Here is a 15,594-nt window from a genome sequence, read left to right as displayed (position 1 = left end):
TATATTATATCATTATATTAGTCATAATGTCTAGTGTCGAGTACAAAATTAGAATCCAAAAAGGTTAGAAAATATTCAATTCCGACATCAACCTTATACGAAGTATAGTTTAAGGGATCACGTTTTATTTCAATTTGAAAAATTAAAAACCACCCAACTTAAAACCAACTTAACTAAGCGTTTTAACATGTTTATACTTACCCACTACTCAAGCACTATATGTCTATATTCTATGCTCCGCACCTTTTCTTTCCAGCCGAAATCAAATATGCTTTTGAGATCTTATAGAGTGTACTTAATTAATTACATTAATTACATACATGTGTTCAACCTCATCACACCGCGTAACATAACTAAAACCCCAGACCCAATGAGCCGAGTCTTATAGCCCAAGTCCGAACCAACATAACAAATCACGAGATACCTTGATGGTTCAGTTACAGAATACCAGAATCAGATACGTTGTCGTCACATTCACATTCACTTAACGCCTTCATCAATCATCATTTCCGTCTATCACGTTTCTCTCACTCCTCTCCTTCACCTTAGCACCCTGCGCATTTTAGCACCCTGCGCATTTTAGCACCCTTTAACATTTTTCAAAATTTCACCCACATTATTATTTTTTTATTTTTATCATTTAAATTTTCGAATAATCACCAAAAAAAAAAAAAAAAAAAAAAAAAATTCTACCTTCGTCCCATCTTCCGCCCTTTTCTAAAAAAAAAAATCAAAACAAATTTCCTCTCTCTCTCTCCTCTTTTTTCTCTCTCCTCCCAACGACGCCGGCGACCGTCGTTTTATCGGAAATTCTCACCACTCTCTGCAATTTCCGGCGATATTTTCTCTCTCCTACTTTCTCTCTCTTCCTTACTTTCTCTCTCTACAATCTGTAAGCTCCGATCCAAACGAACTCATCATCTTCTTCTTCATCAATTTCAATTATTCATCATCATTTTTTATTTTTGTAATTTAATTTGAATTTCTTCAACTGCATCGAATAGTTCAACTGAATCGAATTTTGTTTGTTTGATTATTGTTATTTGATAATTTGAAGAAAACTTGTTGATTTATCTCCCCTGGCAGTCGTCAATGTCTGCCAGGGTTTTGTTGAATTAATGCGAAGAATGATGAAATTTAGGGTTAGGGTTAGGGTTTTGTTGAATTAATGGTAGTATTAGGTTTTTTGATTGATTGAGGAAATGGTTCGATTGTTAGGGATAACTATTGGGGAGCCGGATGAATTTCCTAGGGAGATTACTAGGAATAATTTGATTGCTAGTAGTGAAACTGTTGGGGAAAATGGGTGGCTTATTCGGTTTTTCGATTCGGCTTTTTTCTGTGAGTGGATTGCTGTTAGTTACTTGTATAAGCATGAACACTCAGGTGTTAGGGATTACTTGTGTAATAGAATGTATACGCTTCCGTTGTCTGGAATCGAGAGCTATTTGTTTCAAATATGTTATATGATGGTGCATAAACCGAGTCCTTCGTTGGATAAGTTTGTGATTGATGTGGCATCGAAGTCGTTGAAGATTGCATTGAAGGTGCATTGGTTTTTGATGGCTGAGATTGAGGATTCTGATGATAATGAGGGGATTAGTAGGATCCAAGAGAAATGTCAAATGGCGGCCACGTTGATGGGGGAGTGGCCACCTCTTATTAGGCCTCCGAATGAGGTGGTTGGGGGGTCTGGAGGAAAGAATCAGATGCTTAACAAGCTGCTTTCTTCTAAGCAGCGGCTTTTGTCATTGACATCATCACCCCCATTGCAGAAGTCGTTCACTTTCTCGCCCTCATCAGGGTCTAATGTGGGAGATGAAGGTGGGAAGATGTCGCCTGATGAGAATAACAAGTTTATTAAGAAGTTTATGCCAGGGCAGAAAGTCAGGGATGCTTTGCTCTTTAGGAAGTCAGCTGAGAAAGAAGATGATGATTCGGAGAAGGATGGATTCTTTCGAAGGCTGTTGAGAGATAGTAAAGATGAGAATGAGGAGTTGACAGCCAGTTCTGAGGGTTTTTTTAAGCGGGTATTTCGTGATAGTAAGAGTGATTCTGAAGAGAGGTCTGTTTCCCGATCAATAGATGATGATGAGAAAGAGAATTTCTTCAGGAAAATAATCAAGGAAGTGTTTGATGATAAGAAGGATGGAAATGAGAGAAATGATGATGAAGAGAAGGACGGGAGTAGAAAGTTGATTGATGATGAAGAGAAGGAAGGATTTTTTAGGAAGCTCTTTAAGGATAAATTTGAGGACAAAAAGGATGGGAATGATGGAAATGAAGATGAAGATAAAGTTTGCTCCAAGTTGGTCAAGGACGATGATAAAGAAGGATTTTTCCGGAAGTTATTCAAGGAAAAATCCGAGGATAAGAAAGATGGTAAGGAGAGGAAAGATGATGAAGATGATGAGAAGGAAGGTTTTTTCCGCAAACTTTTTAAAGAGAAGGCCGAGGTGAAGAAACATGGCAACGACGTCTTCAATGATGAAGACAAGGTTCATGCCAATGGTGATGAGGAGGAACCTTCAGATTTTCCACTGTTCCGCAGGTTGTTTCGTGTACATCCTGAAGAGGCAAAGACTACAACTTTAGATGCCAATAGTATTGAAGGCAGTCCAGGAACAGAAAATTTCTTTCGCAAGTTGTTTCGAGATCGTGATAGATCCGTGGAAGACTCTGATTTGTTTGGCCTAAAAAAGATAAAAGAGGTTAGTTGACTATCTTGATATTTCATTTGAATCTTAAGTGTTGGTTTCGTAGATATAATATTAGCCTTTTGTGCTTAGTGTGTGGCTTTAATTGATTTAAACTGTCTGGTTAGATTGTGTGACCTTTGATTGTCTTTCTAAGTCTGAAGTGTGTACATGTTAGAGCAGGGAAATTTCTAGTAGTATGTATAGAAATGTGGACTGTTGCTTGCAATAGCTCAACTTATTCTACAGAATTATAGTATATTAATGTGTATTTTACACAGTTCTTGTTACATTCATCTTTTGCTGAAACAGGCTGAATGTAATGATGATGATAATGATATATGTATTTTTAAGAGCTTTGCTATTGGCAAACTGAAAGACATATGGCCTTTTGTAACACTTATGTTGTTTTTCCTGCTTTAAAATTGTTGAATATGGAGGAGTGAATAGATTGTAATGTCTATGACTGTTGATTATTGAGCGGTTTCACGTATTCCCTCCTTATTGCTATCTTGATTAATTATTTATTGTTGTATCTGTTATCTTATCCTTTTTCATGTTTATCTTTATTGCATTGTCATTTAATGTGACAGAAAAATCTTGGTTCAGTTGGTTCCCCCTCGCAACAGAATCAGAAAACAACCTCGAAGCCTCCACTACCAAATGGTGCTGCGTCACAGTTCCGTAAAGGAGCATATCATGAATCTCTGGAATTTGTACATGCACTATGTGAAACTTCCTTTGGCTTAGTGGATGTGTTTCCAATTGAAGATCGCAAATGTGCACTGCGTGAGGTTGGTTATTTTGTTTTGGACATTTGTATTGTGTCTTTAATTGCAGTCTAGTTTTCTCATGTATTCAGTTGTTGATATGTAATGCCGATATCTCCAGTCCCTTGCAGAGATCAATTCCCATGTGGCTGAAGCTCAGTCTAGTGGAGGTAACAATGATTTTCTCTTAATCATGTCTTGTTAACAACATACCTGTGAATTGATTTTTAGTTTTGAAATGTGCTCCAGTCACCATATCACTTTCTTGCCTTGTAGTTTCAATAGAGTTAAAGATTTGAAAATTTTGGAAATTGATGAAACTATAGCAGAGAAGACCTCATTTGTTGCCTGTGGTCATGCTCTCCAATTCTGGATTAATATCATCTTTAAGTTGTAGAAAGTACATGAAGTGGCAAGTGCAAGGCAAACGCAAAACTAGATATATGTGTATGTGTGATTTTTGATGTGGAAGAGTCATCATTAAGGCTTTGTTGATAAGCTCAATTTTGCTGTGCTGCACTTTGACATCTTGGGATTTTTAAGTGGCTGTATCACTCTTATTATGATGCATATGGTGCAGTTGAAACCAAACTATTTATTTCAAACTATAAATCAAACCAAACAAATCCACTAATTAACAGACAACGGTTTGGTATAGACCGTGCAGTAAACAGGCCCTAGTGTGCTTGTTCTTGCCGCAGGTCAATATATATTTTTATTAGAAAATAGTATTTTTTTTATTTTGCTAGTCCATATTGTTTATGAGACTCTGGTTTTTTATCAGTATTTATGTCCTTTTGTTCCTTCTATAATAGACTAACCTAAGGAGGGGTAGTATAGGTATTCTACTAATACTTCTTCCGTTCTATTAATATTGCAACAATGGACTTTTTGCACTATTCATCACTCTTGTTTGACCATATAATATGAGTTATACGTTAAGCAAAATATAGTTAAGTGAGATCTTGTTGGATTCGTCTCATAAAATACTTTCACAATATCAAGTTTTTATAATTTTTACTCTTACACAATTATAGATATTTAGCATATAAAATGTATTTTGGGATGCGTAATTTTTACTACTCCCTCCGTCCCATAATTTCGTGCTTATTTCTCAAAAAACACGGTAATTAAGGAGTGTGGTGGAAGTAGGGGAATATTCTATTGGAAAGATAAAAAGTAGAGAATATTGTATGAGAATAATAAAAAGTAGAGAATATTGTATGAAAAAGAGAAAAAGTGCGTAATGATTTTATGGGTATATATGTGTATTTTGTATGGGAAAAATAAAAAGTAAGTAATAATTATGTGCTATTTTTAGAAACAGGCATAACATTTTGGGACACCCAAAAAGGAATACAGGCATGAAATTATGGGACGGAGGGAGTGGGTTAATTGTCCTTGCTCCTTAGTATAAAAAGAGAGGGAAGGGAAAGAAATAGGTAGGCAGAATTTTTGGAGTGAATCCTTGAGAAAGTTGTGACCTAAAGTCACTATTTGGAGAGTTGTGACCTAAAGTCACTATTTGGAGAGTTGTGACCACAAGTCACTAATATGAGCTTTGTAGGCTAAATCTACTACTTTATGTTAGAAATCATTAATCTGTTTAATCAAATTTCCAAGCTTTTCCCTATTTTCCTCTTAATTAGTAAAGTATACAAGTCTGATTTTCAGTTCGTTGCACCATCTATAGTCTAACATTGGATATGCAAATTTGGGCTTTAATGCTGTGATATTCATATCTAAAGTCTTCACGTGTACTCAGTAGTGGAAATCTTGACAATACTAATGGGACTTGCCAAAGTTATGATATGAATATACAATTGTGACAAAGGGAGTAATTTGAAAGGCGAGTTCCTTCGTTTGAAAACTTACATAGGACTGTAATTATTGTTAATTATGAATCCTGTTGCTGTAGTCTGTAGATATTCTAGAAGTTAAAGTATCAAATTTTATTGCCTGTTGGCAATTTGGCTTACTGCTATTTCTGAGGACTCCTTTTTTACTTCTGAATATGCTCATGGCAAACATTGACTATTCAATTTGTTTTGCTCTTTTTAAGTTTAAGACACACACACATATTTACTTCAAGTGTTTGTGGCTATGCATATCTTAGGCTGTGCAGCTTCTATGCATTAATCGTGCTTATTATATTGCGGTTTCCAGGTTTATTTTCTTCTTTTTAATTTTTTTTTTTATTTGTTATCTAAGGAGTTTGTGTTGTTGGCAGGAGTGTGTTTTCCTATGGGGAAAGGGGTTTATCGTGTCCTTAATATACCTGAAGATGAAGCTGTACTTTTAAATTCCCGAGAGAAAGCACCTTACCTTATTTGTGTGGAGGTTTTGAAATGTGAAGCTCCGAGGTAATTTTCTTTCCTTCAGTATTTAATACTCCCTCCGTCCCTAAAAAAACAACCCTTTTGGGTAGTTTTCACGGTTATTAAGAAATTTAAGTTGGAATTACAAGTGTATGGGAAAGCTAATAAAAGTACATTGAAAAGGGAAATTTACATAAGATTTGCAAAAAAGTAGAGAGAGAAAGTAATAAATGTACGTAGAAAAAGCAAAATTTACATGGGTGAGCTAATTTTGCACAAATATTATTGCAAATTGGAGGATATTTAAATGCAAATGGGATGAACATTTTGGGACTAAAATTTGACCAAAAGGGTCGTTCTTTTAGGGACGGAGGGAGTATTAGTTTGAGATATTGCTGTATTCTTAATGTGTAACAACATTATACATCCTTTTCAGTTATGTCAAAGATACATCAAACTCGCAAAAGCTATCTAAAGGAGGAATTCCTCTAGCAAATGGAGACGCACTATTGCCAAAGCCTCCTCCATGGGCTTATCCATTGGGGACGGTACAGGAGGCCTACCATAATGATGACAGGATGTCAAAGTCAACCTCTCAAGTGATTGATCGAGCTATGGGTCAATTTAAGGATGCGAAAGTTAAATTTGTTAGTGTTAGCCTATTGGTGGAGGATCAATGCTGTGATCAACCGTTTCATGGACAGAGTAATTTTTTAAGGGTTGGGCGACTTACTGATCAGGATTATGTCAGAGTTGTGCTGACAGCTGATCCTAGACTTAGATTTGAAGATATAGAAGATCAAGCGCCGCCACGTAGAAAAGAGCATCGGCGTGTTCCAAGTATGATAGCTATGGAAGAAGTAAAGGTGTGAAACCTTACTTGCTCTTTTTTATTCCAGTATACGCTATTTGGTTTCGTTCCAGTGGTTTTACTTTATTTCAAATACTTCTTTGTTGAGTAATATTTGAGATCAAGTAAAATGTTATTTCTGACTCTATTTAGGGTAATATATTGCAAAAACTTCGAAACCTAACCTTTAGGATAGTAATGTTTTATGTTTTTTTTTTTGGTACCATTTCAACTGTTAGCCGTGTTGTACACCTATATTGGATAGTTGCTTTGACAACTGACCTCTAACTGCTAGCAAACCTATTGACAACTACTACTATGGGCCTAGGGCAGCTAGCTACCACAATAGATGTTTGGCTGCAGTGTCAATAATACTGGATTCCTTAAATATCATTGCTTATGACATCCAACTGCAATTAGATTACTCAGTTTCTGATTATCATTCACTCACCTTTGTCTCAAATTCCATTCTTTCCTTCTTTCTCGTGTTATTCTTGCTCTATATCCCTTAAGAATCCATGCAATAATGGTTAATCTCTGCTTTTTTTTCTTGCTCTTTTTCCGGCATGCTATTTGAGAACTTTTTTAATTCCCTTGAAAATGCAGTGTCACTGTTATCTATTCCTCATGAATTTTTGTAGCATTTTTTTTGCTAGTTTATCTCTTTTTCTGTTGCACATGCCTGCATTTCAGTTATTTGTTTTACTGTGAGATTGATATTAGCGTGACTGAAGGCCTCTCATTTAGCATTATTTCTGTGTGTACGTAATTACGTCACTATTGGTAACCATTTTGATATTGCTTTATTTGTGATAATTATAATATATCAGAAACTGATTTAACTGTTTGTGTGCTTCTGTAATTTGGTACTGTTCCTTTGAATAAATTGGTTCAGTTGTGTGGAAAATTATGTGGGTTGGCAATTGGCAAATTGTTACAGTATTGAGAATTCCCCTTTTAACTCTATTCTTAAGATAGTTATATACTCTTTTTCCTTTAATTACTGAACTTATACGCCAGTGCAGATAAATTTTTGAGGATCTGTATCAACCTTAAATATTGGAGGTGAAAAGTTTATGCTTGGTTCAGTGAATTAGTTTTTTAGCTTAAGTACTTGAGTTTATGAGGATCCCTTAGGCCCGTAGTTTTGGAATTTGGGCCTTGTGGCTATGAACAATAAAAATCTACCTATATAAGTTTGGTAAGAATAGGTATTTTCTGCTATAAAGTATTTAACATTTCATTTATTCAAGCTCCAATTATTTTTATATTGGAAACTACCTACCTATATCCTCCATATTCATGCTGGCCTTCTGGGACATGTGCTGCCGAGAAAGCTACTTTATGCAGCTCATGGGTTTGAAAGTTTTTTTTTCTGAAGGCATAGAAACAGGATGGGGAAGAAGAGTTGGAACTTAATATATAAAAGATACTTGTTGATAACAATGGCTTCATGATTTCCCTCTCTTTGAACTTTTGATATGGGATGATCTATCTTATTGTTGTTGTCTACTCCATTTCCATTCTTTGTTGTCGTCATTGTTGCTGAGGATGCTAAGTTTTCTTTTTGCTTATGCTAATATACTTCATTTCTGTTTAGATGAAACACTTTCAAATTTACACTATTCAAACACTACACATTGTTTATTTTTGGTGATTATTTCTCAAGGAAAAATAGCTATGTGGGTTCTTGTTTGATTCGTCTCAATTTGTACTTTTCAAATATCAAATTTTATAATTCTTACATATTGAAGAAATTCACACGTTCAAAGGTATGTATTGGTAAGTATGAAAATTGGAGTGTTTTATATATAAAAGAAATGAAGTATGTTTCAAAGAAACTTTTTCTTCTTATCGATTTAGATTTATTACTTCACATCCTTCTAATCCTTCCAGCCCTTTTTTCACTGCCTGCTTTTTATCATTTGCTTTGAACCACTCCTAATTTAACTTCATATACAGGCTGCAGCAGCTAAAGGCGAAGCCCCTCTTGGTTTATCTCTGAAAGGGACTAGCCAAGAATCATCAGATGCACAACACAAGGTTCTTAAAACTTCCTTGAATATTAGCTTGTTTCAGCATTATGCCGCAAAGACAGGTAAACTTAGTCAATCTTGTGATTTTGTTATCATTGTGCAGGCTGCCAATGGTGGTCCTCCAAAGCCCACTGATGCATTGTCTGGTGAACTTTGGGAAGTGAAAAAGGAGAGGATCCGCAAATTGTCAGTTCATGGAACAATGCCTGGTTGGGATTTGCGCTCTGTAAGTGATGCAGTGACTATATTCTTATCTTTTTGAAAAGACTTCATTGTATAATTTAAAGTATCTATTTTTCTGTATACATATTGTCAGTCCATTAAGATATTTCAGTTTATTAATTTTGTAGGTTATTGTAAAAAGTGGTGATGATTGCAGACAGGAGCATTTGGCTGTTCAGCTTATCTCTCACTTTTATGGTGTGTTATCTTCACTAACTCCGGATTAAACAAAATTTGTATTGGCCTCATATTGATGCTTCTGCTACCTAGGAAAGAAATTGTGTGTGAATCTATATTCTTTGTTGGACTGGTCAAATTGTCCTCAAATTTATAGTCTGATTGCTATGATATTTGCTCTTTACCCTTTTGCTTTTGGACTTTACTTCCTAAATTGATATCGTGGGCTTCAATGTTCAAAGCTTGGGGCTGAAAAACAAGTGCCTGTTAGGTGTGACATGTAGATGAATCTATTTATTTAATGGGAAATAACTTGTTTAGACTTCAGATTACCCTTACAGGGATTTTTTCTATTTATTGCCTTATGACCTTATTGCCAAGCTTTTCTTCTAGAGATTGGAGATTTCTAGGGCATTTGCTCCCTCAAGGCGGGTTGTTGGTGCAGATTTTGATCTGTATCAATATAATTACACAAAAAGGTGTGGCTTACGGATTATGGTTTGTGTGAGAGGTTTTTAATGTCTTATTTATGATAACGAGACACAATTTATACAATTTTTATCACATTTCATCTCGACACTTTTTTTCATAGTATCAGTTTTTTAGTTTTTACTTCTAGATGATTATATTAATGATCAAAATTGTGTTGACATGTGCGAAAGTCGAACAGTGTTATAATAATGAATTGGAGGGAGTACTGCATAAAAGACATCTAAAAGATTAAAGTATAAACTGAAACACTATATTGTTATACTGTTATTAATTAGCTAATAGTTTAATATTACTAGTACAAAGATGCAGTTGTGCAATAAAGGCCAAACCAAGGAACCTCACATTTCTTGATTGATTCTTCTTTAAATCTGTTGTGATGAATCTTTGCTAAGCTGTAGCAGGATGTTTTCATTGTTTACTATATTGGTTTATAATGTGTTAAATTGGTCATAGTCCTGGCCTTCACTTTTCTGCTGTTATACAAGCTACTTATTGCCACGTTAGTGTTGCCTTTATTCTGGTTCTGGTTGATATTTGATATCTCTTCTTGAAATTTTGTTACTTCAGATATATTCCAGGAAGCCGGACTCCCTCTTTGGCTGCGCCCTTATGAGGTCTTGGTAACCTCATCTTATACTGCTCTTATTGAGACAATTCCTGACACGGTAACTATAAAGATGCTAGTAATTACTTTACCTTTATCAATCATCTACTCTGTTTAACTGACTCTATTGTGCACAGGCCTCAATTCATTCAATTAAGAGTAGATATTCTAATGTCACAAGTTTGCGTGATTTCTTCAATGCAAAGTATAAAGAAAACTCTCCAAGTTTTAAACTTGCTCAGGTAATTGTAACAGCTTGCCTGTTGTGGTAAACTTGTATTTAATGGAGAAGATAGAAGTCACCTTTATTGTGCTTGTTTCACAATTTTGTCTTCCTTTCCTTTAATTTTCTTCTCTTTAAAAGTACTGTAATTCTGTAAAATGTTATGTCATACACGAGGTACATTTTTTGAATTTCCGTATAATTCTGAGGGCAAACCTGAGCTAACTTTATATAGGCTTACCTTATGGCGGTGTCAACAAGGGCTGTTGCAGATTGTTAATATATGGTGGGAAAGATGATATGCCCTGGGTTCATGTTGGTTCACTGATTTGAGCTGTTATCAAATGTTTTTACAACCGCAAAAAATTTCTCTCTGGTTTGATTTTTTTTTTTTTTTTTTTTTTTTTTTGGAAAAAGGCACTTTTCTGTGTTTTTTTTTTTTTCCCGTAGATAACCATCCAATACTGTTATTTTTGAAGCACATAGTTTCCTTTTTTACCTCGTATATGGGGTTGATTACACTCTTAATCTTAAATTTTGACTGGTTCGATATTTTCATTTTAGAACCAAATCGCAGTTTTGGACCGGTTAAAGGTATGGAAATTTAGCTTTTGTTGCAAAGTTGGGTTTTAACTATGGTCTTGTATTAAAGCTAAATAAAATATTAATTAAAGACAAATCCATGCTTTATAAGGTTTGCGCATGCAAATAAAACTCGAAGATTACAAGTTTTAAGTCTTTGGAAGCTTAGCAACCAAATCAGCCCCATTTTCAATGTCATTTTATTTTACAAAAAACTATTGTATTACGTAGCGCACCTGCCTATAGAACTTCCATGATACTTCCCTGCTTTTCTTTAGGTCTTAGGTAGCCACAGAAGGCTATGATGAATCTAGGTCCTGGGGCCTCTTTCCACCAAGATTTTGACTTCTGTACTTGTTATTTCATCCTAATCAGACAGACTTTTAGCTTAATCTGATACTTTAAAACTTTTAGGATAATTACAAGCCATTTGACATTTGAATTTTGGTAGTGGTTGCTGGAAGGTACTCGTGAAACGGGGCAGCCTTTTTGTAATTAATTTTCCCTGGGCAACTAGAACTTTTTGTATGACTGGCGCAATTCATGGTGTTATATTGATGGGTTTTAGTTGTATTTTAAACAAGCTTAAATGACTGTTAATTGGTACATGATGGTAATCATGGTATTATATTAATACAGGGTACTTTGTAGGATGATCAATGTTTTTTTTTTCCACTTGGTCTTATGGCCCATTCTAGTTGCACCTTGTTTGTATTGATACTTCGATTGAGTGGCATACTCAACATGTAGAATCAAAAAAATATAGTAGAGCTTGATGTTTTTCTACTTGGTAAAGAGATAAGGACCTTTTGATTTTTGTATGCACAAATTTTAGTAGAATCAACATGTAGAATTATTATTATTATTTTTTTTTTTTTTTTTTTTTTTTTTTTTTTTTTTTTTTTTGAATTTTAGTATTCCTGTTTGACTAGCTGAGTGACCTTTGTCTGTGTTTCATTTTTGGCAGCGGAACTTCGTGGAAAGTATGGCGGGATACTCTCTTGTCTGCTACCTTCTACAGGTATTCATAATTGTTGTTTTTTTCTTCTTTCAACCCCAGGCTACCATTTCTGTTTGCTGAAATGTCAGAGAACTTCCATTGAAATGCTTAATTGATGAAATGGTGTCATAATGAAATTAATTATGTGACCAATAGTTTTTCAGTTGATGTATCTCTCTATATCATGATTAATTGGTGATTTCACTTGTCTTTTGTGGGTCCACAAAATGGTTACCCCTGGGGCTGCCCTCAATTGGGGCTCAATTTCAGAAGTTGTGATAGAGAACATGTTTACCTGTTAAAAAAATACTATTTCTGACTCTTCTGGTGCTAATATGTTTTGGTCACTAATGGACCTCTGACTTCATGTACTTGTTCTTTTGCTCCATAGATCAAGGATCGGCACAATGGTAATCTTTTGTTGGATGAAGATGGTCATATTATACATATTGATTTTGGATTCTTGCTGTCAAATTCTCCTGGAGGGGTTAATTTTGAAAGTGCGCCTTTTAAATTGACTCGTGAACTTCTTGAGGTATAGTTTGAGGATTTCATTGTTTTGTGCTCATGCTTGATCCTTTTATTAGTTTATATTGATCTGTATGCACAAACACTTATGTTAATGTTTCCCTTTATGTGACTGTTATATATTTTATTTGATTCCTAGGTGATGGATTCTGATGCTGAAGGAGTCCCCAGTGAGTTTTTTGACTATTTTAAAGTAAGTATCTCTTCTTCTTGCAGCCTGAAAATAAGGCATGAGTGACATTTATTAACAAAACATACTATGCATTCAGGTCCTCTGCATTCAAGGTTTTCTCACTTGTCGCAAGCATGCAGAGCGAATAATCCTTCTCGTGGAGATGCTGCAGGTAGGGTCAAATAATGTTTATAATTTCTGTTATCAATGTTTATAACTTATGTGTGTTCGCTTGAAATATGCTCATTCCCTTTTCGCATTTATAATTTCCGTTAATCCTTGGCGACTTTGACAAGATAAATATATGATTTATTTTGGAAAAACCTGATGTTATTTGGATGAAATTCTTGTATGTTCTTTTTATGTTCTGATGTCAGTTCATGTGTAATTGCTCTATGTTTCCATTTCAGGATTCTGGATTTCCATGCTTTAAAGGTGGACAGCGAACTATACAAAATCTGAGAAAACGTTTTCATTTAAGTCTTACCGAAGAGGTTTGATGGTTTTATTTACCTCATTTTCTCATTGTTTAGTTGCATCTTTATGATTTTTTGATAAATTAAATGTGTATTGGTGTGCTGCAGCAATGTGTCTCCTTGGTTTTATCCTTGATAAGCAGCAGCTTAGATGCATGGCGAACAAGACAGTATGATTATTATCAGAGAGTTCTAAATGGGATATTGTGATATCACACTTTTAGTTTGGACATGGCCATCTTTTAGACTGGATATTGTGATGTCACACTTGGAGTTTGGACATGGCCATATAAGGTCATTGATTCGTATGGAAATGACTCTTAATCGAAGCAACTTTGATTGAAGTGAAGTCAATTAAGTGACCCTGTAGTCCAGGTGAGTACCTGCCATTGTGTCATTGAGTACTTTGGGATATAGAAAGAAGATAAAGGTGTCCATGCAGTCTGATTTGTTGCTCAATTATACTGGATGGGAGTATTTGTGACTTCATCGGCATGAAAACTCAATGGAAGTGGAGACGACTAGGTTGGACTTGTGAAGGGATCATATTTCGTGTTTGTCCGTTTTCCTTGTTTCATATCTTGTGAAAGCTTTGTCTGCTGGGTGACAGTTACCCTTTGGCTCAAAATGAGTCAGAACTCTCACTCATTATCTGCATCCTGAGTTCCTGACACTGTACATAGTGATTCTGCAGAGGGTGAAATGCTCGTCTCGAGTTTTTCATCTACTTAACCTCAGACACCAGCATTAACCTATACCAACATCTAAGTTGTACATTTCGGAATACAATTTGAAGAAGGTCAAATGGCTTTGCTGGAACATGTTTACCAGAGTGGGCACTTGATGTGCCATCTTAGCTTTCTTTCATACGGTTTTAACTGTGAATTTTTGTATACATTTTGTGAGCAAATTGGCCTCTTTCTTCAGTGGTCTCATGTGTATAAATCCTTTTTTTTTTTTTTCCTCCTTTTTGTTTTTTTATATTCTGCTTTTACACCTTTCTATTTATTTTTTTGGTAGATTTTTAGTGATTTGTTACCCCTAAAATATTTTTCCTTTTATTATAATTGGTTTGATGGTGTGATTAGGATAATTAACACAATGTACATGCAAAAAAATTTCATTCCTCTCTGATATGAATGGATTTGAAAGCTTGTTGGATCTGGTGATTGAATGCGGCATCTGCTCTTGATTGACATAACCATCTAAAGTCGTGTATCTGATTTTAATGTTTGTTTCCTAGGACTGTGGCCTGTTGCAAAGGATCTATCATACATTCATATTCAAAGCCATAACTATTACTACCTCCATTAACTTTTATTTGCAACTTTGGAATATTTTATATCTCACAAATAATACCCAAAGTTGCAAATAAAAGTTAACGGAGGTAGTATATAGAGTACTCCATATATTTGAAAATCTGTTATGTTGAAAATATAAGAGGTTGGGACTAGAGCTGGCAATTCAGGTAAACGAGTTAGGTTTGAGTCGGGTAAGAATGGGTTGGGTCAACTCGGGTCGGGTCAATTCGGATTAATTCCATAACATATGCGCGTTTGGTTTGGATTGGGCCATGCTTGAGTCGGGTCATATTTCTTATCGGGTTTGGGACGGGTAACATTCAGGTCGGGTGAACAGTAGGTCGGGTGAACAGTAGGTCGGGTTTAATTCAGGTTAGGGTAATTCTCGGGTTCGGTTCAAGTCAATAATTTGCGGGTTAGAATCAGGTTGGGTCATTCTCGGGTTTGAGTCGGGTTCGGTTCAAGTCAATAATTTGCGGGTTATAATCAGGTCGGGTCATTTTCAAGTCAGGTCATTCTCGGGTTCAAGTCGGGTTCGGTTCAAATCAATAATTTGAGGGTTATAATCAGGTTGGGTCATTTCCAAGTCGGGTCATTCTCGGATTCAAGTCGGGTTATGTTCAAGTCAATAATTTGCAGGTTACAATCAGGTCGGGTTATTTCCAAGTCTAATCATATTCGGGTTCAACTAACTATAAATAGATAATTATCATTTTTATCAAGCTAATTATTTCCTTTGACTATAATGTATATGGCAATAAACTAGGGAACTATAGTCTATAATTTAGGAAGATAATTATCTCCTTTGACCATACAACAAATACATACTATATTTAACTTTAAAATTTGAGGATGATGTTCCTTTCTTTTGCTGACCTGGACCGACTTGATCTCCCAAGACAAAACTCTTTGATCAACAATAATAAAGTGGTCTAAATTTAGGTCGTGTCAATAACAAGTCGTGTTAATTTCGAGTCGAGTTAGTAACAGATTGGGTTAAATTTTTGGGTCGGGTAAGTAATAGGTAGGGTAAAATTTGGGTCGGGTCATTAACAAGTCAGGTTTAATTTGGGTCAGGTCAATAACAAGTCGGGTTAATTTCGAGGCGGGTTTGTAACAGGTTGGGTTAAATTCGCGTCGGGTTAGG

The 15,594-nt window shown here is 35.3% G+C and overlaps 1 protein-coding gene across 1 annotated transcript; it reads left to right on the top strand.

Moving 5' to 3' along the window:
- The first annotated feature begins 676 nt into the window (after positions 1 to 676).
- On the top strand, positions 677 to 14,309 carry LOC110701267 (phosphatidylinositol 4-kinase beta 1-like). The gene is made up of 16 exons (XM_021878886.1): positions 677 to 2,711; positions 3,290 to 3,490; positions 3,588 to 3,636; positions 5,697 to 5,829; positions 6,221 to 6,650; positions 8,597 to 8,677; positions 8,774 to 8,896; positions 9,021 to 9,090; positions 10,129 to 10,226; positions 10,303 to 10,407; positions 11,938 to 11,991; positions 12,362 to 12,505; positions 12,638 to 12,691; positions 12,768 to 12,842; positions 13,081 to 13,164; positions 13,255 to 14,309. The coding sequence occupies exons 1-16, from the start codon at positions 1,203 to 1,205 to the stop codon at positions 13,354 to 13,356; spliced, it is 3,312 nt and encodes a 1,103-aa protein (XP_021734578.1). The 5' UTR covers positions 677 to 1,202; the 3' UTR covers positions 13,357 to 14,309.
- Positions 14,310 to 15,594: the final 1,285 nt, after the last annotated feature.

This window comes from Chenopodium quinoa, unplaced genomic scaffold, assembly GCF_001683475.1.
Source record: "Chenopodium quinoa cultivar QQ74 unplaced genomic scaffold, ASM168347v1, whole genome shotgun sequence".
NCBI classification, from domain to species: Eukaryota; Viridiplantae; Streptophyta; class Magnoliopsida; order Caryophyllales; family Amaranthaceae; genus Chenopodium; species Chenopodium quinoa.
This window is presented reverse-complemented; position numbering and strand designations above follow the sequence as displayed.